This window comes from Haliotis rubra, unplaced genomic scaffold (genome assembly GCF_003918875.1).
Source record: "Haliotis rubra isolate DU_JTF1 unplaced genomic scaffold, ASM391887v1 Scf98, whole genome shotgun sequence".
NCBI classification, from domain to species: domain Eukaryota; kingdom Metazoa; phylum Mollusca; class Gastropoda; order Lepetellida; family Haliotidae; genus Haliotis; species Haliotis rubra.
The window spans coordinates 1,128,942-1,156,771 of NW_025767723.1; the positions used below are offsets into that span (position 1 = coordinate 1,128,942).

General features: G+C 41.0%; 1 protein-coding gene across 2 annotated transcripts; it reads left to right on the top strand.

Moving 5' to 3' along the window:
* The first annotated feature begins 2,583 nt into the window (after positions 1–2,583).
* LOC124265448 (probable cytochrome P450 12a5, mitochondrial) lies at positions 2,584–27,258 on the top strand. Of its 2 annotated transcripts, none has more exons than XM_046700237.1 (10): positions 2,584–2,764; positions 6,554–6,775; positions 8,354–8,576; positions 9,300–9,481; positions 9,801–10,005; positions 11,430–11,604; positions 12,462–12,628; positions 21,037–21,118; positions 22,002–22,214; positions 26,597–27,258. In XM_046700237.1, exons 2-10 carry the CDS (start codon positions 6,577–6,579, stop codon positions 26,708–26,710), a joined length of 1,560 nt encoding a protein of 519 aa, XP_046556193.1. In that variant the 5' UTR covers positions 2,584–2,764; positions 6,554–6,576; the 3' UTR covers positions 26,711–27,258. The 2 variants fall into 2 exon arrangements, with proteins under 2 accessions (XP_046556193.1, XP_046556194.1); XM_046700238.1 differs by lacking the exon at positions 2,584–2,764 and adding an exon at positions 6,146–6,218.
* The last annotated feature ends 572 nt before the right edge of the window (positions 27,259–27,830 follow it).

Below are 27,830 nucleotides of genomic sequence, written 5' to 3' on the forward strand. Positions count from 1 at the left end.
AGGTATTTTTTCAACTGAAAGGGATAAGAATGTTATTGTACCACTCCATAAAAAGGAAGTTATTTAAAAGTGAATATCTGTAAGAGACATTTAATTCTGCCAGATATTTCCGCGATAGAGATATTTTCCGTCTGAAAAGATACATTTGTCCAGAATCTGCATCCTCTGAGTTCCTGTGTGGGGACATGGTGATGGTTGTACGTCTGGGACAACAGATCACTTTATCTCACGGAGAGCTTTTCGATGACATGGCGTTTGTTCTTGAAGCTCGATCCAAACTATGGTCAAGACTGGCAGCAGTTTTGTTCTGAAAAAATGTCCCACCCTCTCTAACTACTAGTATATAATATGGTCGTTGCACTCTACGGCGGGTCCAAATCATCTACCCTGGTGCCCCACCCCATATTACCCTACCCTACCCGGATACCCGTTATGTTCATTCCTGATATCATATTAGAAATATATTTTTTCAGCTCGGAAGCTAAATGTTCGAGTTTTACAATATCTTAGTCCATGTATTATATTCAAAAGAAGCGACTGTATTGCGGCGTAAAACTAAACTCACTCACTAATAGACTGGAATTTTCAAAGCAACTTTGCGATCCGCTTATTTATTGTAACACATAAAGAGGAACTGGCCTTTTATTACCGAATATTAAAAAAATGTTCCAACATTTAGATTGCAATACGAGTTGATTTCAACTAGAATCCGCTGTCTGAAACATCGATGTGCTCTGTAAATATACCGAGTATTTCAAAGATCAGCGAGTGGGGTAACCTAAACAAAGTTTTCTCGTGGTTTTCTGAGAAGACTAACTTACTTTGTGATGTATCGGCGAATCCCCTACACTTGCGGTTTTAATTTGACGTTTTATACTACTGATGAAGACAACCTTACACGGTATATATATTTACTTGTCTTAGTTGTTTCTGTTATTTTATTTATACCACATCAAATCAGAATGCGTAGCACTTCTCGTTGGGTAGCCTTCACTACAAACTGAATCATCTAACATTTCTCTCTCTCTCTCTCTCTCTCTCTCTCACTCTCTCTCTCTCTCTCTCTCTCTCACTCTCACACACACACTCTCTCTCTCTCTCTCTCTAATAGAAGGAACGACAACACCCAGTTCACATTCATAACAAGCAGAGTGTTGTGTCTTTTTTCATGAGCAGATATTTGTTTCAGCAGCTTTACAGCTGTGTGGTGCTGTTTGTAAACAAATCGCGTCTGGACCAGACAATCCAGTGATTAACAACGGAGAGAGTTCTATGGATATACAACTTTTTCATTGTAAATGAAGAAGCTGTAAATATAGAACAGAGCTTGATAACGGTGTTAGTTTTTGCGAAAAGGTGAGTCTAATTGCTCACCTGAAACGTCGCTCATATTTACAATTAATGGGAGTTGTATATCCATATAACTCTCATCACATCAACTTCTAAATGCCTCTGTTGATCACAACTTGAATTCGTAACAAGAGCACTGGGACATAGGATGAGAATACAGAAAGGTACCCTAGGAATTCTTCACCTGATTCAGAATACATTCCCCATTGTGTCGTATTCTTGATCGGAACTGTCATGCTGTTGTATTAGATACATTTGATTGCGTTATGTAAGTAATGAGAATACACAGTAACGGATATTTCGCGATGCATATGAATACCACTCGCAATCAGTTGAACAGGAACAACTACAAACGGTTTCGGGTTTGGATTGCGGAATATGGACTCGTCCGCCTTTTAGGGTACCGGGTACGTTTCTGTATTTTGACTTTGTTTAGGGTACATATCTGTATACAGAAACGTACCTGGGGTACGTATCTGTAGTACCTGTGCCGACAACGACCCCCTCAGCTTTTAGTCCCTGAATACATATAATTTTGATAGTAGCAAATAAACCCAAAAGGAGCCCCAGTGAGACCAGAGATTCAGAAAACTATTCAATGGAAGTGAAAAGACCAGCGTCTGTTCTATGCTTGAGGATGTTCTGGGTATTTCTATTCAAGAGTGGTACACAAACATATATGGTCTCTGGGTGTAGTGACACAAGTATGCGAAAAAGTCAACCAGTTGAGTTCACAGTTGACCTGCCATATGTGCACCCAAGTCAGTCATGGAAATAATACTTTTTATCATTCAGGAGGAAAGTTTCCCTGAGATTTTGCTTGATTTGTCTCTTAATTAAATACCAAAAACTGTGCACAAGGCCTCCACTATAGCTTGCGTCACCACCATGTTAATTAAGAGTTGACAGATTAACATGTGAGGCAAGATTCCAGACAACTGGTGAGGATGTTGATCCGGCCAGCCATGGTAGTTAGATATGTTTACTTTGTAATCCGACCCCCAAAGTGAGTTAGTTTTCTTGCAGATGTTAACAGACCCTGAACCTGAGGAAATCTAGACTTGCTTTATTTAGGGCTTTAGCACTGCAGAGAGGGCTAGGCATTGAGGAAAATAATATGGTTCAGGGACTGTGAGACAGACTAATACTGATCCAAAGCGCAGCGCCACTATCAGCGATCATTAATAATAGCCTGCTTGCTACTTACAGTGACTCTCTGCACACGGCAGTCCCAGCAAATTAGGGCATTGACGCAGTGTTGATTTCACTCGTCTGGGGGCCGTAGCCAGGGGAAAAGAATCACAGCAAACTGCGTTTGATCATTCCATCGTTGGTGGTGACGAATTTTCCAAGGATCGACCTAATTTAGATGTTTTCAGATTATACCAGTAACACGTTCTGCCAGTTTAGCGAGGTAGGTGTGTTTGTTTTATCCATTGCTGGCCTAATTCTTGATTGGTGGCTGGGGCCGAAGTTGTTACCGCAGATAATCAGTCTAAGAACTGACATTGTACTGAACAGTGATCGGTGGATATATTGTGTTCTCTCCTGTTAATTTCTCAAATGTGTGTGTTTCTGTGTGTCAGTTCCACCTCAGTGAACAGGCAGGTTGTGCAGGTCACGCCAGCCTTGTTTATCCCGGTATAGGCTGCCAGGGTCGTTCATGTGACTGATCACACTAAATACCATTGCCTCATGTCTATAATGGCTTTTGAACTGAAAAATGGCGTTCAACTGTATATATTTATAGCTGTAATACCAGCAATTTGACTGCTCCATGCAACATTGGTGTATTTGCGACTTGTTTATATGGGGCGTTTAACAATTGACTGTGCAAAGAAAAACAGTTGCTTCCCTTAGCGGGTAGACGCCTCTTGATTCGCATACCTGCTAAGGGAAGCAACTGCTGCTTATCCTTTGTACAATCTGTAAAAAAGATTTGGTTCCCCCATAGTAAAAGTTCCGGCGGAACTTTTCATTCCAACATTTGTTCCTGTAATAGTGCATGCGGAACAATTATTTCGTTCCGCACACACAGAATTTATTCCGGGTAAAGAGGAACTTCCACACACATCATAAAGTGTCTAAAAGAGGGTTTTGTTTGTTGGGGTGATCTTTCCTACGGTATTTGTTCCATATGGAACAAATCATGTGGCTATCAAGAAGCAATTATCATGTGTGAAAGTTACTTAATTTTTCTTTATGAAAATATATTGTAGATTCCCCAGAATGCGAACTGATGATTCTAAATGAATCTTGTGTTAAAAAGAGTTCAGTTATTATGTAACCAAGTTACCTTCATTAATCAGGTTACAGTCAGTAGCCAGGTTACAGTCAACATGTAACCAAGTTACAGTCAGTCAGTAGCCAGGTTACAGTCATTATGTGACCAAGTTACAGTTGGTCAGTAGCCAGGTTACATTCAATATGTAACCAAGTTAGAGTTAGCCAGTAGCCAGGTTACAGTCAACATGTAACCAAGTTACAGTTAGTCAGTAGCCAGGTTACAGTCAACATGTAACCAAGTTAGTCAGTAGCCAGGTTACAGTCAACATGTAACCAATTAACAGTCAGTCGTAGCCAGGTTACAGTCAACATGTAACCAAGTTACAGTTTGTCGGTAGCCAGGCTACAGTCACTATGAAACCAAGTTACAGTCAGTCAGTAGCCAGGTTAGTGAACATGTAACCTAGTTACAGTTAGTCAGTAGCCAGATTACAGTCAACATGTAACCAAGTTACAGTTAGTCAGTAGCCAGGTTGCAGTCGACATGTAACCAAGTTACAGTCAGTAGCCAGGTTACAGTCGACATGTAACCAAGTTACAGTCGACATGTAACCAAGTTACAGTCAGTAACCAAGTTACAGTCGACAGTAACCAAGTTACAGTCAGTAGCCAAGTTACAGTCAACATGTAACCAAGTTACAGTTAGTAGCCAGGTTACAGTCAACATGTAACCAAGTTACAGTTAGTAGACATCCCGGATGTTGACAAGTTGGATGAGTCCATTTTGCATTCAATAATGACTGGAATAGGTTAGGCCTACGGTATTTGTTCCTGTTCGATGGAATATTTGCCGTATGCGCGGAATTTTTATTCGTGTCATCCATTCTCAATTTCACGGCATTTATTCCGAACCGGAACATTTACTACACGGAACTAAATCATGTTTACAAATCAACTGTTGAAAATAGTTGCTTCCTTTAACAGGTTACACAAACACACATGCGATTACCATAGACTTCTAGAGCAACGTTATAGTTTAATAACACAATCACCCAGGCTGTCAGCAGCCATTCCATGTACACATGGGTACAGTCTGCCTTTAAACTACAATAAAAACACAAATTTCAGCTAACCTAGCCTCCCTTTTTTACGAGCACAGGATGTTGAACACATCAACCCCAGTTCCGCACCAAATGTGACCTACTTGAAAATGTCTGTGCACACATTCAGCATAATAAGTCATCGTGATAGGCAGCACTAGATATTTAAAAAGGTGGTCAGTTTTAATTACTGGATGGATGTACATTCAAAATACATATATATCTGGCACAATATCATCCAATCACAGCTGTCACATGCGTCCATCAGAACTGAAGTTAACATACGATACTCGCCCAGGGCGCAACTAATTGTTATTTAGTGTAGTAGAACCAGCAGGTGGGCTCCTGCTGATTGGTACCATGAAGATCCGAGTTAGAACTGATCTTCAACATCCCATGCTTGTCGCAAGAGGCGACTAACGGGGTCGGGTGGTCAGGCTCGCTGATTTGGTTGACACACGTCATCGTATCCTAATTGCGAAGAAAGACGCTCACGATGTTAATCACTGTATTGTCTGGTCCAGACTCGATTATTTACAGACCGCCGCCATATAGCTGAAATATTGCTGAGTGCGGTGTAAAATTAAACTCGCTCAGTCCTGCTGATTCGAATCCCAGTTTTCCCATTATGAACCTTGTATCCATAGGCGCCCGACTCTGATATATGTACATGTATGATCTATATATATAAGATATAAGAAAGGTGTGTCAGTAAATCGAAACAAAATGGCGGCCCGGCTCGGTTCGGCTGGGTTTCGGTCTGACAAACGCTTCCATCGCTTTGACCGTTGAATAAACTGCACAATTTATACTCAGTTGACCTCTGGAAAGTACCTTGCGTATCACAAACCTGATGATTTTATTCCCATTTAAAGCTTTCAATACTCGCACGAAGTCAGGACATATGCCCGGAAGTAAACAAATCTCAGGCTACAGACCCGCACCGAATGGTAGAGCGAGTCTCTGATTGGATAATATAGTTGCACGTTAAAAGAGGTGGGAATAATAGAAGAAGCTATCGTATCCGAGACTCGCTCTACTATTGGGTGCGGGTCTGTAGCCTGCGATTTGTTTACTTCCGGGCATATGTCCTTACTTCGTCCGAGAATGGACGGCAAAATTATTGAAAGCTTTAAATGGGAATAAAATCATCAGGTTTGTGATACGCAAGGTACTTTACAGAGGTCAACTGAGTATAAATTGTGCAGTTTATTCAACGGTCAAAGCGATGGAAGCGTTTGTCAGACCGAAACCCAGCCGAGCCGAGCCGGGCCGCCATTTTGTTTCGATTTACTGACCCACCTTTCTTATATCTTATATATATAGATCATACATATACATATATCAGAGTCGGGCGCCTATGCTTGTATCCACGTCCATGTATACGCCAACCGTTTGGCATGAATGTATGCATCATTAGGATTAATATGTTAATAACGCAGATTACTGATACAGATGCTCCCCGAAACACGAATTAAGGTGAAAGACTCTCCTACATATTGAAATATCCGGCAAACTGGTCATCCGTCTTCAGACCGTCTGGTAACCTGAAATAGGGTGCGATATTCCGTTAGAAGACGCAATTGCTTGTATGAGTGAGTGGGTTACTCCTCCCGACACCCACATAATTAACTTCGCATGAAACCTCTTGTTGGGACCGTCGGTTCCAAATGAAATTTCGACTTTCGAATACTAACATCCGTAAATATTAAATCGTATTTTTACCTGATTAAGAGTAGACCAGCTGACCACATCCTCCCCATGTGAGTGTTTCGGCTGATATAAAGGTGGGAGTCGGTACCTGATAAGCTGGCTTGCTTTTGATCCTCTTCAGATTCTTCGAGGTGTTGTAACCATTTTATGCCATTTACTTTCAGGTTGTGTAACTTTTTGAACCACAATGAAGCTTCCCAGGCTGTCTGTGATCGGTCTTCTCAAGCGACAGGTGCTGAATCCCACCGTCCCACAACGCACATTGCGGGCTGTAGCTTGGAGCGATGCCGACTTTCAAGAGGCTAAACCGTTTGGTGAGGTACCCGGACCGAAGGGTGTATACAATTTGCCGTTGATTGGACCCATGTTACACTTCAAACCGTTTAGTAAGTCCCATTACTCTGAATTCATGCAACATTGAGTAATACTTACGTTTTAGAAGTTCCATTACAAGAACTACACAATAAGCAAAATCGTACTATTGATTGACATCGTAATTATATGTATATGTACTAGACACACAAATTGATTGATGATGAGAAAATGCAACACACAAAAACACATACAGAACAAACAAACAAGCAAACATATGCTTATAATGGCAGCAATATGAATCACGTATTTGACACATGTGGGAGTCTGGGAGACCGAACCCACGTCTACAGCTTCTTTTGTTGGTTTGTTGTTTTAACGCCGCACTCAGCAATATTCCAGCTTTATGGCGGCGGTCCGTAAATAATCGAGTCTCGACCAGACAATCCAGTGATCAATAGCTTTAGCATTGATCTACGCAATAAGGATACGTTGACATTTGTCAACCAAGTCAGAGAGCCTGGCAACCCGATCCCGTTAGTCGGCTCTTTCGACAAGCACGGGTTGCTGAAGACCAGTTTTAACCCAGATCTCGTCTGTATCCTGACGAGTGGGTGTGAGTAAGTGGGTTTGGTGTAACTCCGCTCTAAACGACAATTTACTTCTCTTCCATTGTCTTGATACAGACGGAAAGTCTAAGTAACGCGGCCCTGGAACGTATTCCAGATTAATTAAACCCACGAAAACCCACAAATCGAGAAACATTATCAAGTAAGCAAACCGGGATTCGAACCCACGACCATAGGGCTCTACATTGCTAATTCCTGCGTCTTAGACTACTGCATACAAGTACAGACAGACAGATTATTTATTTGTATAAGTGGCCCCGAGGCCAATAGTACATGTGTAAAATTATAACGGTGGATTTATGCGCAACCTGTAAATACGCGAGTTATAGGAACATCAATAAATCCATAAACACCCATTCACAATTTACATTTTTTCTCTCAACATAAGTATGTGGTACAACACAAGGGCTACCTTAAACAACAAGTCAATATTTTCTGTGCGAAGTAGCATACAGAATTTATGTCTTGATGGTTGGTTGTAGAACAAATCAGGCAAATATTGAAGGAAAACCAAGTTCTATGGATAGTCAACTTCTTTATTGCAATGAGTACGACGTTCGATGTTGGTACTAACACCGTTATCAAGCAAGTTATCATCACTTGCTTGATAACGGTGTTAGTTCTACACCGAAACGTCGCACTCATTGCAAAAAGAAGTTGACTATCCATAGAACTTGGTTTTCCTTCATCTATACAACTTCTAATATGCCTGTCAAAGAAGGCAAATATTGTTCTCTTATTTCTAAATATTTCGGGCATATAAGTAATACATGGTACTCGTCTTCTTGAGATAAATTACAAAATGGACATTGGATATCTATTACAGTTATAGATACAGTTATGGCAAATCGTGCCGCTTGTGAGCCTTACATCTGCATTGAAATTACTGCACACAATTACATCCGTCAATGTTGACGTTTTAAGGCTGCTAACGCTCCACATGCACACACACACACTCGCACACGCACACACACTTACAATCACTATACCTGTTATGGCTTCTATATCCTCTTAATTCCACAGCCAACCACACTCAGGAAACAGTTTTCAAGTTGTTTAATGAGATGGTTGACAAGTACGGACCCTTGGTTCGAGTCAATCTTGGAGACTGGGTGGTGTTAGCGGAGGATGTGGCTGATATTGAAATTATCATGAAGAATGAGGGCAAATATCCAAAACGCAACGATTTCCCGATTCACAAGATGTTTTGCGAGAAAACCGGTTTCCAGAAGGGTGTAGCCCACCTGTAAGTCATAATGGGTGGATGGATAGATGGATGATTTTCGCCCTTGGCAGCAATATTCAGGCTATTTCACTGAGGCACAAACATATGTACTGTTCGCCAGACAAACCACTCTCGTCAGTCAACATCACACGTCGTTGGGGTATGACGACGTCACGATACCTGGCCACCCAATCCCCAGTTCAGTCATCTGTTAGGTGCTCATGGCTTTTTCCGTCAAAGACTCTCCCTGAAAAGTGCTTGTTAACGTGGTACAAATGATTGCATTTTACTCAAATGAAGAATTATTGTCAAAGTACATTGTACTCTTACCTTTTACCTAATTACCACAACACGTTATATCTAAACATATTTTCAAAAGCATTTACCACAAGTATAGTGTTTGGTCTCAGAGTACATTTTTCCTTCGGGGGACTTGACCTTACTCTGCGTCTGTTGTTGTTTTGTTTCCTATATAGATTGTTTGTTTACCATGTTCAGTTATATGACTGTATTCATCCAGGTGTTCATCCCACCTCTTTGAACATTAAGGCTCTATGGCGATCATTCGAAGTTGCTCCATTCCATGAAGGCAGTGACCAGTAACTGTTACATCCCTCCCATATCATGCAGACATGCTGTCAAAGGGCTGACATACTTTTGAAAGCGCCATTAAATCTGTTCATCTTATTCCTCTACTTCGACGTGACTGTTCTCTAATGATGTACTCTTTAAAACTATTCACAGGGATGGTATTGAATGGCAGCAACTAAGAAGTCCCGTTAATTCCCGAATGATGCGTAAGCAATCTGCACAGTACTATCTGCCGGCTCAGAACGAGGTCGCCGATGAATTGGTTTCACTAATACAAAACGGCGAGTTCAAGCAAGACAACATACTCGACCTATTTTTCAAGTACGCTTGCGAAAGTAAGTGTTTCTGGCAACAAAATAATTTGAATGTATTTGTGGCAATCGGTAAACAGTACCAACCCAATGACAATGGATTATCTCATCCGTGCCTTGATTTCAGCTAACCTCTACCCACCTGTCCAGATATAACTGAAATGACTGTATTCATGGCGCCGTTAATACAAATATTCACTTTCTTGTTAACATTTGGATTGTTATGCCACAATTATCAACTGTCATATAATCCATTGCCAGAGAAACCACCGTCACATTATCTTGTTTCAAGCAATCCACTGCCAAGAGGCTACCCTCGTGTTACTGGTTCATCTTTTTTCAGGTATAACTGTCGTTGCCTTCAATAAACGACTTGGATACCTGAGTCCTGATGTTGACAAGTACCCTGAGAAAGTCCAGGCGCTCGACGACATACAGACGTTGTTTCGGATACTCAATACTTCTTTAGGTATACCGCCATTTATCCTGAAGAACTTTCCCTTGAAGATGACAAGAAAATACAACGAAGTGGCCAGTCGCATGGTGAAGTAAGTAAGTTCCTAACAACGACGCACTTGCTCGAATTGGTAGGATATTTCGGGGGATTTAATTTCCGCAGGACACAACGTTGTGACAAGGTAAAAAATGCCAGCGCCTAGAGGATGCACTAGTTGCGTGGATATATGCGCTATATAAATATCCTACAATAATAATAATAATAGTCCACAGAATAACGTTGTAACAAAGAAAGCTTAACGTTGTGATAACGTTGTGACAACGTGGAATTGTTAGCTGGGAAGATCACAAGACAACGCAACGAGTTACGATATTTTGGTACTTCCGTTGACAAACCACGTCCCAAGGCAAGAAGCCCTTCTATAACTGGTTACAACCAATAAAAACAATGAATAAGGCAACACGGTAGGACTTTTAACGCAGTTGCATTGTTCTCAGTTGACGTAATAGCCGAGAAGCCAGTGCCTATGACTTTGTGCAGTCTAGCTGGTTATCTCTGTCTATCGCGCATGTCGAAAACAGAACGTGGATGTTAATTCCTTGAAACCGGAATGCAGTACCTTAAGTAGGACTTCACCAATCTTGACCAGCTTGCACGCTATTGGTTCGTAGACTTTACATTATGAATGTATAACATTCTATGTCGCTTTTAATAATGGGTCTAAGGCTTGTGGTGCGAGTTAACTACTTTCCTATCCCACCGCACTCAGTATTATGTAAGCGTAAAGTGATCTCAGTGGCCAGTACATGTCTGCATAGGGTCAACACCGAAGGGTAAAATATGTGTTTCTGTTCGTTAAATATATAGCATCCAGTTATTGTTGTTTCCACACTTGCCATACGTAGCTGAACCTTCGCCCAGGTCCACAAGTTTCTGCTAGTTACGTGGGTTCCATGTGCCTCCTACTGACCAAATTCCAACTGTTATATCACCTGCATTTGCTCCAAGCAAAACGGCGGCGCCCCGTCCAGAAAACCTTGGCCTAGATTTTCGAAGCTCTCTTAGCCCTAAGATAGTCGTAAGTGCCATACATTAACATTAACTTACGACTATCTTGGTGCTAAGAGAGCTCAGAAAATCTAGGCCCTGGTCGATAATCAAGACATTGTAGTATGTGCGTCTTACTCTGTAAAGTGCATGATCAACCGATATGTACGGCAGTTTGCATGTACGAAACCGTTTGTCGATTCGTCAATCGCTTTTTTATGCATTAACTAGCGAGCCGATACTTAAGTATGTATCCAGGGAGCAGATACACAAAGTGTTCGTAACGTTACGACCTGTCGCAACTCTAAAAACGTTCACAATATGCAAGTAAGTTTATAATTTGGCAATGATGTAGTTCCATCGAGTAAAACACGGCTACACTGCACCTACAAATAAATCAATCGTTTTATTCCCGGTTATTTTCCGTTAGATGTTATTGTGTGACGACTGTGCGTCTTGTTTCTTCAGTATAACCCAGGACTATTATGAAGCCACAATGACTGACATAAAGAAAAGACAAGCAGAAGGAACTCTAAACCCTGAAGAAAATAACTTCATGTTGTCCTTGATGACGACTGACAAGATGACAGTGGGTCAGATGGGCTCCATTGCTTTGGATCTGTTTGCTGCTGGCACAGATTCGGTATGTACACAGTGGTTGCTATGGTAACCATCTAGAACTATTTGTAGTTATTTCTAAGTCGTTTAATGAGCGGCAGGGCCCAGCGTAGACGAACAACTAGTCTCTGAAATGAACATATTTTACAGAAAAAAGGCTCATAGTGAAACAAAAAAAAATATAATGAAACGAAGCCCTCAGACTTTCTTCATTTTCGCCTCATTTTCCAAGAAAGCTGCTTCAAGGTCTGTATGACAGACTAGGCTTAGCGCTCCTGTCAGAATTATTCCATCAGTTACTGAAAGGGATTCTCGAATTTGCCCCGTGGGGAAGGGGGTGGGGATGGTGGATTCGACCCCAAATGCTTTGATTGTAAGCATATGATAAGTATCCTACCTGCAAAGATGGTGGTTTTGTTCTTCAGTGACACTTGCTAACGGGATCGGATGGTCTTGAACGCTAACTGAATGATGCATGTCTCGTATCCATATTGCATAGATCGACGCTCACAACATCAATCACTGGATTATCTGTTCCCAACGCGTTTACGTAGAGATCGCTGTCCCATAGCAGGGATATGTCTGTTTGTTTGTCTTTTAACGCCGCACAAGCAATATCCCAGCTATATGACGGCGGTCTGTAAATAATCGAATCTGGACCAGACAATCCAGTGATCAACAACATGAGCATCGATCTACGCAATACGTTGTCCATGACCTACAGGATACGCTGACCTGTGAGCGAGCCTGACCACCCGATGACGTTAGTCACCTCTTAAGGGATATTACTTTGACGTTTCACAAAAACCGAAGCTGTTCTAGAACCAGCAACTGATACGTAGCGTTCTTTGTTATTGTCATTGGGTTTTGATTTCTTTTTAGACTGCGAGGAACCTTCAGATAATGCTGTACACTTTGGCTCGGAACCCTGACAAGCAACAAAAACTGTACGAAGAAGTTATGGAAGTCATGGGGCCGTCCGGACCAATGACCATGGAATCGTTGGCAAATATGCCCTATCTTCTGGCCTCCCTTAAAGAAACGTTCAGGTGAGAGGTTCGAGTAAGGCCTGAGAGGTCTGCGTTAAATAAATACAGACAGACAGACAAACAGACATTTGTATAGCGCCGATATCCAGCTCAGCTGCTCAAAGGCGCTTTGTTTTTCCCTCGATCACTGGATGACAATCTCAACGGCATGTTGTATTGTGAATCTTAACTCCCTGGGGATCATACAACTCTTGCTGCCACTTAGACTAAGGCTTAGTCTCTGAATATATATCATTTTGATAGTAACAAACAAACCCATTTATATTGAAAAGGAGCCTTAGGGAGACCAGAGATTCAGAACCTGAGGAAATCTAGACTTGCTTTATTTACGGCTTTAGCACTGCAGAGAGGGAAGTAGGGAAATTAATGTGGTTCAGGGACTGTGAGACATACTAGCTGCCACTAGGCGCCCCGAGTTAGTGTGGCTTCCCATCCTTACGAGGTACCCATTCACAGCTGGGTGGACTGGGACACATTGTCACAGTACTTTGTCCAAGTTTACTGCACGTTGCTGTACCCTGTACAACACTATAGTCCGTCAACTGAACCTTTGGCACCTTGTTTTTCACATTTTACCTTTTAACCAATAATGCCTTCAAAATGTTTTTAGGCATATGCTCTTTATATCTTATGACCTATCTAAGGCTTAAATTTCATAATTTTATGTCAATTATTAAAGCTTCTTCTTAAGAAGCCATCTTATAAAAATATGAAAAATAGAAGTAGTTATACAAGGGAGTAAAATGATACGATGGAACAGCAAACAACATGGTCTGACACAAATCATCACAAATCCATTTTAAACAAGTAGATTTATTGAAGTCTTTAAATACTGGTTTCTCAATCTCTTGTATCAAGATCCAAATTTGAGCAACAGCTTGCATATGGTATGCTTTGATACATTGATGTCATGGTCTTCTTTTGAACAATGTTTTCTTCAGTGTGCTTGACGATATTGTCTCACTGGATCGATTTAACCGACGCATGACGTCCCTCACAACCCTTCTATCTAATTCATCAAGCTATCTTTTCTTTGCATGTTTTAAGACGGTCCCCGATTTAACTGCCATGTCATCGTCAGTCTCTGAAATAGTGTCATGGGAGGTAACTCTTTGCTATGTTCTTTTGCAGATCTTGGTGGCATTAAGTGTCTTTTGGAGAAATACTCAATTGAAAAAAGAGGGTTTTTCCGCTTTGTCTTGCGCTTGAAAAAGTTGTAAACTCTTTTGATGATTTACCGGTCATCTTTGTACAACATCGTTTTTACCACAACCTGTGTGTTGACGATCTTTGACATCACTTGAACGTGCTAATGTAAATACCCGTGCATGTACATATCACGCTGACACACATTTTACAATGTTGTTGGCTTTTCCATCACGTGCGTTAACCCCTCGTAAAACTCTCCACAGTTTTACAATTATTATATGACAGGTTTAAAGGCAAAATCTTTCATAATCGTTTTAGAATGACTAAAATCGATATCTTGTTAGGTCACAGTATACAAGTACCATATGAACAGAGAAGCGTTTTAAATTATTCAGGAGTTTTATGTAAATTGTGAAAAACAGGGTGCCAAAAGTTAAGTTGACGGACTACAGGTGTTTGCACGTATTCATGTGACCACAAGTGGGTTGCTTTGAGCGCACAGGGTTGTTTAATGTACACTAGGGGTTGTGACAACACTGAAGTAACATGTATTGAAATATACCACCCTTACCAATGTCGTAAGATCTAAGAGGCCAGAGTTAAATACTAGTATAACACGCATTGAAATATATCACTCTTACCAATGTCGTAAGACCTAAGAGGCCAGAGTTAAATGTAACACGCATTGAAATATATCACCCTTACCAATGTAGTAAGACCTAAGAGGCCAGAGTTAAATGTAACACGCATTGAAATATACCACCCTTACCAATGTAGTAAGACCTAAGAGGCCAGAGTTAAATGTAACACGCATTGAAATATACCACTCCTTACCAATGTCGTAAGACCCTAAGAGGCCAGAGTTAAATGTAACACGCATTGAAATATACCACCCTTACCAATGTAGTAAGACCTAAGAGGCCAGAGTTAAATGTAACACGCATTGAAATATACCACCCTTACCAATGTAGTAAGACCTAAGAGGCCAGAGTTAAATGTAACACGCATTGAAATATACCACCCTTACCTAAGAGGCCAGAGTTAAATGTAATGTAGTAAGACCTAAGAGGCCAGAGTTAAATGTAACACGCATTGAAATATACCACCCTTGTACCTAATGTAAATGTAACACGAATTGAAATATACCACCCTTACCAATGTAGTAAGACCTAAGAGGCCAGAGTTAAATGTAACACGCATTGAAATATACCACCCTTATCAATGTAGTAAGACCTAAGAGGCCAGAGTTAAATGTAACACGCATTGAAATATATCACTGTAGTTATCAGGCCTTGACAATGTAGTAAGACCTAAGAGGCCATACAAACGGTGAACAAATCATCAAAACTGATCTCATATACACCAAAACAGAACAAAAACCACCAAAACTGCAACAATATCCTCTTAAACCGAAACAATACATCTGTAATGGAACACAAATCGTTTGAAATGGAAACAAAACTCGCGTATCAGCTACAAGAGCGCGCGAGAACGGTCGCCTAGCGTACAAAACGGCATTCATAGCATCCCAACACGCCAGTCATAGCATCCCGAAACGGCATACAAATCGTCAAGGATGGCGGCGAGGGGAGACGAATAGGCTTTGGTACATAATTGTTTTTCGTCACTATGAGTCTAATCTTGAAAATTTGATATCGGGATGTAGTGTATAAACCTCCCATTTTAGTAAGCTTCAAACCTATGTCCATACTTCTCAGTGTCAGGCTTGCAATTCTACACAATGTGGTCCCTCGTTCGACCGAATAAGATTTCTTGTCAACATGCCGTGGTCCTGTTTCTCTTCAGTTTTGTAAATAAAGTGTTCATAGCGTCACATTCAACATTACTTTATTTTAGTGATTTAAAAAGTTTACAAAAACTTTGTTCATTTTCAAACGTTGGAATTTTCGGAATGTTCGGTATCACAGAGATATCACACTGAAAAAAGGGGTCAAACTTTCAATTTGCACGTTGTGAAATTACGGGAAACTTCCTTTTTGAAAATCACAGCGTACATCGTTTAACAGATCTTCGACAAGGCAAAACTATGTCCTGTGTATATAGTAGGCTAGCTCAATGCGGGTATTAAACTACATTTGCTGTATGCAAAGGCAAACATTACGTTCACAGCAACAAACGTTAATGTACATAATGTGAGTGTATGCAGTAAAACGGGGTCAGTAGGTTAGACTGTATAGTGAGATAAACAGCTACGTGAACAAGCTGCCTTGGTTGGTCCGCAGATGGAAAACTATTGAAAACAATCCCCGCATTGAGCTTGCCTACGATGTACACAGCACATATCTGCACTTGGCGTACGAGGGGCAGTCAAAAAGTAGTAAGCCTGACCTAGTAAATGATTCAAATGCAGCTATTTTTATGTTTTATTTTTCTACATATTATCTGTCAACCTTAAGCAAATTGGATTTGCTACGTTCCAGCCTTACGATCCTCATTTTGTTTGAAATTTTATCTTGGTACCCCCCAAAAGCGCAAAATCTGCAATAAATGCACCACAAACTTCAGGTAACAAAATATGCAAGAAACAGTGTGTGTGTTTGAGATAGGTAGACGTCCGCTAGAATCAAACTTAGATATTAAAAAGACAAAAAAGAAATTTGAAAGGACAATCGCTTGTTAAAGAGATTCCCCTTTTATTTTTACTGAAACAGCTTGTCTGGGAGACACTACCCACCCCCTTTCAGACGACGAATCCCGATCCACTAAGCGTTCGTAACATTACGATCTGTCGTAACTCTATAGTTCAAGGACATAACTTATTCTAATGTTTTCACTTTTTCTCACATGATGCTAAAATTTCAAAGTAAATACTGAATGGTCACACAAGTATCAACTCTCAGTATATTGTAAACAGGGCCAGCTTGAATATCTGGACACAATGTTTTTGAATGACTAAAATAGGTGTGTCCTAAAAAACAGCCCTGTCTAAACATAAATCAAGCAATCCAAATCTTTGAATGTTGATTATGACGGGAAATCATCAAATACTATACTAACATATTTTATATGACATTATCCGAGGGCATACCATTATCCAAGAGGTACTAAATGACGGATCGTTTTTCATTTTTTGCATTTTTTCTAGAAACATTACACCCCAATGTGTTGTGATGACTAATATCCCGTTAATCACATTACCCACATATGTGAGTTTTTTTATACCATTTGCTAATGATTCTTACAAACTAAAATGGAAGCTTTTCAAACATTGGACATGGAGAATATAGTTAGGCTGAGTACTTTTTGACCGACCCTCGTATACTTGCAACCTCCCTCGTAGAATGATGATGTTGTACTTGTTCATAGCAATCGATGTATTCAACAACATGTATGAAAACAAGACCCTGACTGTTTTGTGAAAGGACATAGTGAAGTATTAACAACAAGGTAAAGTAATGAAATAGGATAAGGGTCGTGAATTCAACAAGAGAGTGAGATCATATTAGTAAAATAAGGATATTCACCTATTAGATCAAACAGAATTAAAAAGAGGCTTCATATACAAAAAATATTCCCATCTCAAAACCCTAATGTACAGGTATTTCAATGACATATCACTACCCAGGCTAATCTTGGAAAGACGTGACATCTTATTAGTGGTTGTATCATCTTTACCTGTAAGCACCACTGAACATTTATACAGCGGTCGTAATTAATAATAAACTCTGTCAAAAAAGAAACGCAACCCCTGTATGTTAGAGATTTTGATCTGAAGTTTTAGGACGACACGGCATTTTTATTATTTAAGACAGAAGTCTGAAATTTGGCAGAATAATAACCCAGATGGGCATGTTTAAAATTGTCATTTCAAAAGTCATCTCACAGACACCAGTTGGTCACCAGGGGGGCGTCTTTCTCAGTATCTCGTATGAGCACCACGCGCTGCAATCACTGCACGGCATCTCCTTGGACAAGAACGGATAAGACGCCGGATTCTTTCCTGGGGAATGGCTCTCCACTCCTCCTGCAGTGCAACGGCGAGCTGTTGCAGCGTCTGTGGCGGCGGCTGACGTTGACGTACGCGTCGATCCAGAGTATCCCACAGGTGTTCAATAGGGTTGAGGTCTGGTGATTTAGAGGGTCAGCGGCAAGACATTGACGTTGGAATTCTGCAGAAAGTTCATTGTTGCACGTGCAGTATGAGGCCGGGCGTTGTCCCGTTGAAAAATCTGTGTCTGTTGGTCAATAATCGGGAGAAGGTGAAGCTCTAACACGTGGTTGATGTAACGTTACTGTCAGGTTCCCTGGAACGATCACCAAGTCTGATTTCTGGTTGTATGAGATGGTTCCCCAAACCATGACGCTTTCTCCGCCAAATCTGTCCACCTGTCGGACGCAGATGGGCGCAAAACGTTTATGACGTCTCCTATACAGACGCTGTCTTCCGTCGTGACGTTGCAAAAGAAAACGTGATTCATCAGAAAACCAGATTCGCCTCCAGTTTTGTAAAGTCCGTATCCTTACGTTGTTGCACCACCTGAGTCGTCGGCGTCGATGTAGGGGCGTAGTACAGGTCCAACAACTGGTCTACAGGCACGTAAACCCGCTTCTTTCAGACGGTTCCTAATCGTTTGAGCTGACACTCTCCTCAAACCTGGTATTTGTGTGGCAGTCACGGTTGGTAGGGCATGCCGATTACGCAGGTGATGGACCCGGATGTACCGATCTTGAAGGGGGGTCGTGATTCTTGGCCTTCCACTTCTCGGGCGATCGTTGGTCAAATTGAAGTTGTTGTAGCGGCTCCAAAGTCGGGATATCGTTGTTTTGTGAACATTTAGGTGCCGTGCAACAGTTCCAAAACTTTCTCCGGCTTCAACACGACCAATGGCGATATTTCGGTCGGCAGCAGCTCAATCAGGTATTCAACTACATTTGCTGTATGCAAAGGCAAACATTACGTTCACAGCAACAAACGTTAATGTACATAATGTGAGTGTATGCAGTAAAACGGGGTCAGTAGGTTAGACTGTATAGTGAGATAAACAGCTACGTGAACAAGCTGCCTTGGTTGGTCCGCAGATGGAAAACTATTGAAAACAATCCCCGCATTGAGCTTGCCTACGATGTACACAGCACATATCTGCACTTGGCGCACGAGGGGCAGTCAAAAAGTAGTAAGCCTGACCTAGTAAATGATTCAAATGCAGCTATTTTTATGTTTTATTTTTCTACATATTATCTGTCAACCTTAAGCAAATTGGATTTGCTACGTTCCAGCCTTACGATCCTCATTTTGTTTGAAATTTTATCTTGGTACCCCCCAAAAGCGCAAAATCTGCAATAAATGCACCACAAACTTCAGGTTACAAAATATGCAAGAAACAGTGTGTGTGTTTGAGATAGGTAGACGTCCGCTAGAATCAAACTTAGATATTAAAAAGACAAAAAAGAAATTTGAAAGGACAATCGCGTGTTAAAGAGATTCCCCTTTTATTTTTACTGAAACAGCTTGTCTGGGAGACACTACCCACCCCCTTTCAGACGACGAATCCCGATCCACTAAGCGTTCGTAACATTACGATCTGTCGTAACTCTATAGTTCAAGGACATAACTTATTCTAATGTTTTCACTTTTTCTCACATGATGCTAAAATTTCAAAGTAAATACTGAATGGTCACACAAGTATCAACTCTCAGTATATTGTAAACAGGGCCAGCTTGAATATCTGGACACAATGTTTTTGAATGACTAAAATAGGTGTGTCCTTAAAAAAACAGCCCTGTCTAAACATAAATCAAGCAATCCAAATCTTTGAATGTTGATTATGACGGGAAATCATCAAATACTATACTAACATATTTTATATGACATTATCCGAGGGCATACCATTATCCAAGAGGTACTAAATGACGGATCGTTTTTCATTTTTGCATTTTTCTAGAAACATTACACCCCAATGTGTTGTGATGACTAATATCCGTTAATCACATTACCCACATATGTGAGTTTTTTTTATACCATTTGCTAATGATTCTTACAAACTAAAATGGAAGCTTTTCAAACATTGGACATGGAGAATATAGTTAGGCTGAGTACTTTTTGACCGACCCTCGTATACTTGCAACCTCCCTCGTAGAATGATGATGTTGTACTTGTTCATAGCAATCGATGTATTCAACAACATGTATGAAAACAAGACCCTGACTGTTTTGTGAAAGGACATAGTGAAGTATTAACAACAAGGTAAAGTAATGAAATAGGATAAGGGTCGTGAATTCAACAAGAGAGTGAGATCATATTAGTAAAATAAGGATATTCACCTATTAGATCAAACAGAATTAAAAAGAGGCTTCATATACAAAAAATATTCCCATCTCAAAACCCTAATGTACAGGTATTTCAATGACATATCACTACCCAGGCTAATCTTGGAAAGACGTGACATCTTATTAGTGGTTGTATCATCTTTACCTGTAAGCACCACTGAACATTTATACAGCGGTCGTAATTAATAATATGAACAACGTGATTTCCTTGTTGGATGCTATTTAATTGTCTAGTTTGTTTACAGGACGCCATCGCATCGGGAGTAGGTTTGGGGTTCTAAATTCTTACCTGTTAGGCGGATGTTACTAGGAAGAAAAACACATACTTATCCTGAACACCCGGTGCCAACACAGACTGGGTCGACTGATCGGGAAGTGGTTGTAACTGGTGGCCTCCCGCTTATGGGTCGGTCTCTAGTTGTGCCAGTATTCTGGAATCGCTGACGCAGCCTTAGAATAGTGAGGCGATGACACCCGAATGCAGCAGCCACTTCCCGATCAGTCAACACAGTCTGCAGCATTCCAATTGCCCTCTCCCGCTCTTCTGCTGTTAATCTCGGCGTTGTAGTGAATGTATGGTGTGAAATGATAAATCTAGGGGCCCTATATACCCGTTTCCAACAGTTTTCACGTGCATTTCATGCAAGGTGAAGTTACAGTGGGTACGTTTTGGCGTTATGCTTCCTTATACAAGGACTGAAATAGGCAATATTTTACAGTATCTAAGGGAAAAATTCGTCTTTTCTCGTTTGACGACTCTTCCTCAAACAGTCGAAAGTCATGATGATCCAAAAATTAAACCTCAAGTGGTTGGACTGTGTTTCAAAGGGACAAAAATCCAATTTCAGCATTTGGTCCCTTTTTACGGTAAACAACCATTCTTTCATATCCAAAACCCAACGTTATCACTCTTTGTGAATGTGCATGCATTATCAGTATGAAGTAGTATGATATATGTGTTACTATTCCAGAATACAGCATCCAACGGCATCAGGAACGCAGCGCTTCATTTCCAATGACGTAATTCTCCAAGGATACCGGATACCTGCTGGGGTAGGTACCTAATGGTATCCCTATTTAGCTCATATGAGTCTGTGTATAACGCGTGTCCACTTGCTGTCTACTTCCTAGCAAGGTAAATGAACCATACAATTAGACTCTTATATAATATTCACAGAATTTCGTTCCCATGTGGAACATGGCCGTCATCGCGGCCATATTGAAAGTGTTAATTTGTATGTTTCTTGACAATTTCTTAATGAAATACTGTGCCAAGGTTGAACCATCAAGACATATCTTCTGATCCATGTAGTACTGACAAATGGAAATGGTATGCTCGTATCTTCGAGGTGTAAGTAATCATACCTAATTGGTTCATGTGTTTAAATCGATGAGATAAGGGCGTTTTAGGTCGTGAAAAGATCACAAACGATATTTGCATTTCGCGGCCAGTGTTACGGCAGATGCACAGTCAGATTCTTTGAGGCCTGCTTCGGATGGGTTGGCCAAGGCAACCTTGACATATGCCGTTCCATTGTTGTCGTTCTTCAGAGAAAGCAACACCTCCTTCGGGAGTCACATCTGCCAATGGCGTCTTAGTCAGAATATCCTCGTTTCTCTATTTTCCTTTTGAACGATTTCAGGCGCGGAGCAAGCAATTTTTTCCTGTAAGTCCGATAGGTTGCAAAGCTATATATTTCGATAGTATTGTGGGCTTGCCCAACCTTTTTAGCAACAATCATATGTAAGCCCAAGCTTTTTATATAATGCTAGCTACGCCCCAGGGGACCGTTTCACGAAGCTATCGTATCGCTACGACTGTCGTACCTCCTATACTGTAACACAGACTTACGACAGTCATAGCGCTACGATAGCTTTGTGAAACGAGGCCCTGGAGTTTGACGACTGCTTTCAAAAACACAATTTTTCTGTCCAGACATCTGTTGTACTGATGAACCAGAGGACTGTGAAGAACAAGAAGTATTTCCCAGACCCCGAGGTATTCCGCCCAGAACGTTGGATGCGGGATGAGGAAGGGTTGCGATCTACTCCCATCCCCACAGCAGCATTACTTCCGTTTGGATTTGGACCAAGGCAGTGCCTAGGAAAGAGATTCGCTGAGCAGGAAATATACCTTGCTGTTACAAAGGTACGTAATGAAACAATGAATGCATTTATCACTAAGCGTCCTAGTGTACCCACAGTTTGCTTGTTTGTTATTGTTTAACGACGTACTCAGCAATAGTCAAGCTTCATAACAGCGGTCTGTAACTAATCAAGTCTGGACCAGGCAATCCAGTCACAACAGCATGAACATCGATCTACGCAATCGGGATTTGATGACATGTGTCAACCAAGTCAGCGAGCCTGACCGCCCGATCCCATTAGTCGCCTCTTACGATAAGCAAGGGCTGCTGAAGACCAATTCAAACTCGAATCTTCATGAGTCCGGTTATCTTTAGAATTTACATCACGATCATACTTACCCTGGACACATTCACCACAATCGTCAGCTCACAGTTCAAACATTTCTCTCATTAGTTGGTCTAATATGTTTTGAGGTTTAATTCAGCTTCGTGCCATTCCCATACTGTTTAAAACGTGCTCCTTGTTTGGGGTTTATTCGTCAGCCATATTTCAGCAATACCACGTCGGTTGAAAATCGCCTGGTTGACATCATTACCACCTCTCCACAGAACGTGGACACTGACATGCACTCAACGAAGTCCAAGAGAATCACTTCCCGACTTTATATTGCCTCAAAGGCAGTGTTTACCCGTAACTCTGATAAGCTGCAGGCCCCGAGGACCCACAACCATAAAACGCTGTGGGTCCTGATCAGAATGAGTAGGCCCTATGTTTTAGCTGCAATATAAGTAATTCCCAGGCCATAAGGACCTGCAGAAAAGAAAACCTGTGGGTCCGAGAGTGCTTTTTGGTCGGCTTCGGGACTAAGGACCTACGTTAATTTCGAACGCTGCTCAAACGTAAACTTTGGTTATCAAGATAAAAAAATATGGTTTGCTTAATTGGCGAGACGTATGCTGCTTGATACCAGTCGAAGGTGAGAGAGATGGGACAGCGGAAGGTTGTATGCGTCACAGGGTCGATTCCATGACCCCGTATATAGTATACATGAGTAGGCAAGATTATAGTTTGTGAGACTCGTTTCCAGAGACTCGTGTCCCCCACCATGATATGGCACACTGTTAAATATGGAGTGGAGTCTTGGAGTCGAGTCTTGGGGTGGAGTCTGGAGTAAGGAGAGTGGAGTATATGTGCACTTGCCACTTCTGTAATACGGTTTACTGTTTAGAATATGCCATTAATGGCTCTTCCCAGTTATCATTTATACCTCTGGAATCACCGGTTTCAAAAGTACTACAAATTAATATACTCTCCCAAAAAGGAAAAACATATAGGAATTTCAACTGTATTTTTATGTTTATTTTGAAACATCTTATAAGCTTTATGAGTCAATGAAATATAGCGAAATTGCACACTGGGAATGCAGACTTATCCGTCTTTGGCACCAACTCGAGGAAAGTCAGTTTGAGTGTCACATGGAGACGTGCGGTGGCGCTGAAGTCAACTCCCTCTGGCGATCAATCATTGGAAGGAGATGTGGGCGTAGGATTTCGTCACAGTACCGTTGAGCTGTCAGGTTGCCCTGGATCATCACCAAATCACTTCTCCTACGGCAGGTGATTGCTCCCCACATCATAACACTTCCCCGGCCTAATCTGTCCACCTGGGGAACGCAAGCGTCGGCGAAACGTTCACGTCGAAGTCTGTAAACCCGCATTCTTCCATATCGTCGTTCCAATAGAAATCGTGATTCATCACCTAACCAGATTCTACGCCAATTCGGTAGGTTCCAGGCCTGAACGTTGGTGCACCATTGAACTCGATGTCGACGATGTTGTTGTCGAAGCAAAGGGCCAAAATAAGGTCTTCTGGCACGTAAACCAGCCTCACCTGTTCCTGACGGTCTGTGCAGAAAGCCTCCTCAATCCGGGTATTTGTCGAGCGGTACTGGTCGCCGTAGCTGTTCGATGACGCAGGTGATGTACCCGGATGTAGCGATCCTGCGCCGCAGTGGTCGCTCGAGGTCGCCCACTACGAGGGGCATCTGCTACCGCATTCTGCCGGCGATATCTCTCCCAGAGCCGTGAAATGGTGCTTTGGTGAACATTCATGCGTCGGGCAACTGCACGTTGAGACGGCCAGCTTCAAGCAAACCAATGGCGATATGACGGTTGGCTTCACTTAGACGTGGCATTTTGCCTTCGTCAACAATATTCCAAATACAGTGAATAATCGGCAGACAGCGATCAACCTTTTATACCCATCATTGAGACTATCTGATCCCCAACTTTCACGTGCAATGCATGTGAATGGTGTATTCTGTGACACTACACGACGAAATTGAAAATCCTGCTGTTAAATACAGGTATTTTACAGATGGTGCGTTTTGTTGTGATGTTTCAAAACATAGACACCATAGGACTCATAAACAGAGCAAAACCTTTTGTAAAATGAATCACGTTTTAATTCATTGCTACATGAAATTGCTATTTTCATGATGCGTTTCTTTTTTGGGAGAGTATATATATGCCAGAATACCTAAAGTTTCTACATATATTATTATTACTATATATTATATGTGTAGTTTATAGGATATGCCACTGTCCCTTCAAGGAATGCTGTGCAACAAATATCTTATCTCACGCATCTTAGAGATTATTCTTTCGTTTTTACAGCTCTCGTAGAAATGTTTGTTAATGCTTGTCAGTTTTTTCTAACCCTATTAATAAATCGTCACAAATTCAAACTCTTTCATTTGTAGACACAACGTAATCGAGATTGTGAAAATGTTTACATGGCAATCCTCAGTAGCACTGGTTTAGCTCTCTGCCATTCTGAGGGCAGATTGTTTCAGTGATGTGTTTCCTCTAATCTGTCAATATTTTCGAAGCCCTAGAGAGCTGATGAAACTCACTAATAATCAGCTTGCAAGATATTCTGCTGCATTTATTTTTGGTTTTTGTTTATAAGTTCAAGGATGTAGAGAGATGGCTATTTTTGACAAAAAAACCCAATCAATTATGACATTGGAACAGTTACTTTTGCCATCACTGACAAAAATCCAGTTCTTGACTAATATAGTGCTATGTATCTTATGTAATCAATTTCTTTGTTAAGTAAAGAAATAAATAATTCATGTAATAATAACTATTATATTTCCTGATGATTAGTATTTTATAGCATAGACCTAATTTATACACTTTATCCCTACTACGGCTTCCTCTACACAATTTTCAATTACATGTGACAATGTTATGTATGTCGTTTTTGGAAATAAATAATGCCATTATTAATATTTTGTTTATAGGTTGAAAATAATTTACATGCCATCCATCCTTCCATCCATCCATATACATTTTATTCTTGATGGCAGCAAAGCCCCAGAACAGGACCGGTAGTTAACATGGTGCTGTTACAGAATGACATTTCTGGAATTGACAGGGTTAACTGATACGTGTATACAAAATGCTGAAACGAATGTACTGGTTTAGCTACCCTTATGATCAAATAAAAAACCTTTGTGGCCTAAATATTTACATTAAGACTCCATTCCGAGACTCCACTCCAAGGCCCCACTCCAAGACTCCACTCCATGTTTTACAGTATGCCCCATGATATTGCTGGAATATAGCTACTCTGTAACTCCGGCTTTGACGATCATACAAGACAAATCTAATGGATAACAACTTCTTTGTTTATTTTTCACAACGTTTCTGGGCTAGTTCTATCACGTGAAAAATGGTGATAGTGAACAGTACAGTATAATTATAGATGTACAGGAAGCCAGATATGTAAATTGAGTATATACAAGGGAAAAAGGAGGTATAATTAAGTATGTAACAAAATGCAGTGAGATCAAAGAGCAGAATACAATGACAGGGTATGTTTTTATAATAAGGGCAAGGGTGTGTTCACATAGCAGAGTGGTTAAAGCAGATTGAGTTTGAGAGTCTATGATTTCTGGGTGATGGACCAGGCGCTGGGGAGGTGAACCCCTTGATCTCTGTTGATCTCAGGCACTAATCTTCTTATGTTGATTGACTCACACAGTTTTCTTTTCCGCCAATTGCTGATGTTGGAAGCCAGGATTTCAGTGTGTTGCCAATTGATAGAGTGGTTGGGATTGTTAACGATATGTTCTGAGAGGGCAGATTTGAGATCAGATTTTCCAACTGAAGTTTTATGTTCTTTTAGTCTTATGTTGAAGGGCCGACACGTTTCTCCAATGTAGCTGCTCCCAACTAATTTTGTAGACACATCCTCTGGGATTTGGTTCTCCCTGATTGCTGCTACCCCTTCCACTCGCTCTCAGGATGGCTTTTAAGGTTTTGTCGAATACAATGTCACTTCAACACTGGCATTTTTTGGTTTTTGTTGTTGTTGTTTTATTTATCATGTACAGACTTATCTTGATGTATTTTCTGGTTTCTTGTGTTGTTTCAGTTGATCCAGAAGTTCGAGATATCTCTGGAGACTGGACACGAGGACATCGAAGTATTTTACAATCCTTTCCTTGCAACGAGGGACCCGATCAGATTTGTGTTCACGAGCCGCTGAGAGTGACAGATTCTATATGGTACTTGATAGTTTACATGTCAGTGGAGATTATTTTTATAGCCATTTGTCTTCCATGCTACGTCATCCTGTGACACACGTATTAGCTAAACCTCTCTTCCAGAGTATCACAAATTTTACACGAAGACAACATCAGTTATTACAGAACCCGTAGCAAGCTAAGGTATTTTCAATGTATTGTTTCAAGTAAATAATACCCTTACTAGTGACTCTGGCGTATGAGATGTCACATACGATGAATTGGTCAGGGGTAGTTTTCAACGATTTTCTCATCTCAGTTTGAATATGGACTTGGAGTTTGAAATATACCGAAATTACCCGAACTGTATGTATCAAATATATACATGATTGTCACGTAAGATTTCTAAAGAAAGTACGAACGCTACGGGATTGATAAAACACTCCTGTGATCTCGAACAAATAACTGGACCTGAGTTTTTGCAATATCACTGTACATCCTATATAGACACAACCGTTAATCATGAATTGTCATATTTTACACATGGAGGTGGAAGGAGATCTGGACAAAACAGCGTTATTACATTAAATGAGAAAGGCTGTAAGAGCCACAACGTGCCGGGTGAAGGATAAATGGTGGACCGGGGCTAGGGTCGGGTGGGGATTTGTAGTTTAAATGAAAACCAAATAAATGGGGAAGAAATACGTCTATCGCTTAAAAACAGCACTACAAGCTTTCACTGACAAATGGACATGCGTTCTTGGGTATGTCGGGCGCTAACAAAGGCTACCACGGTTTGAGTACAGCCGCACCGAGGGACACAAAGGTTAGCGAGTAATCCCAGTGATCTCCTTTCAGGCCAGAACCCAGCGGGAGGTCAGTGAGATATTCTAGCTGGGCTGGCAACCAGTACAACCAGTTGTAAAACATAAAGGCCACGGGGTCAAAGTTATACACGGTGCTGTACTTGATGATAAGATTTCCAGATGACATTACATGACCTGGGTACGAAGTATATTCATGTAATGTTATTCCTGAAAAGGTCACGGGTACACTTGCTGTGGAGTGCATCATAATGGCGCTGGCTTGATTGGCCATGTATTATGGGAACTGTTATTGAATTGTAGTAAATATCTTATATTA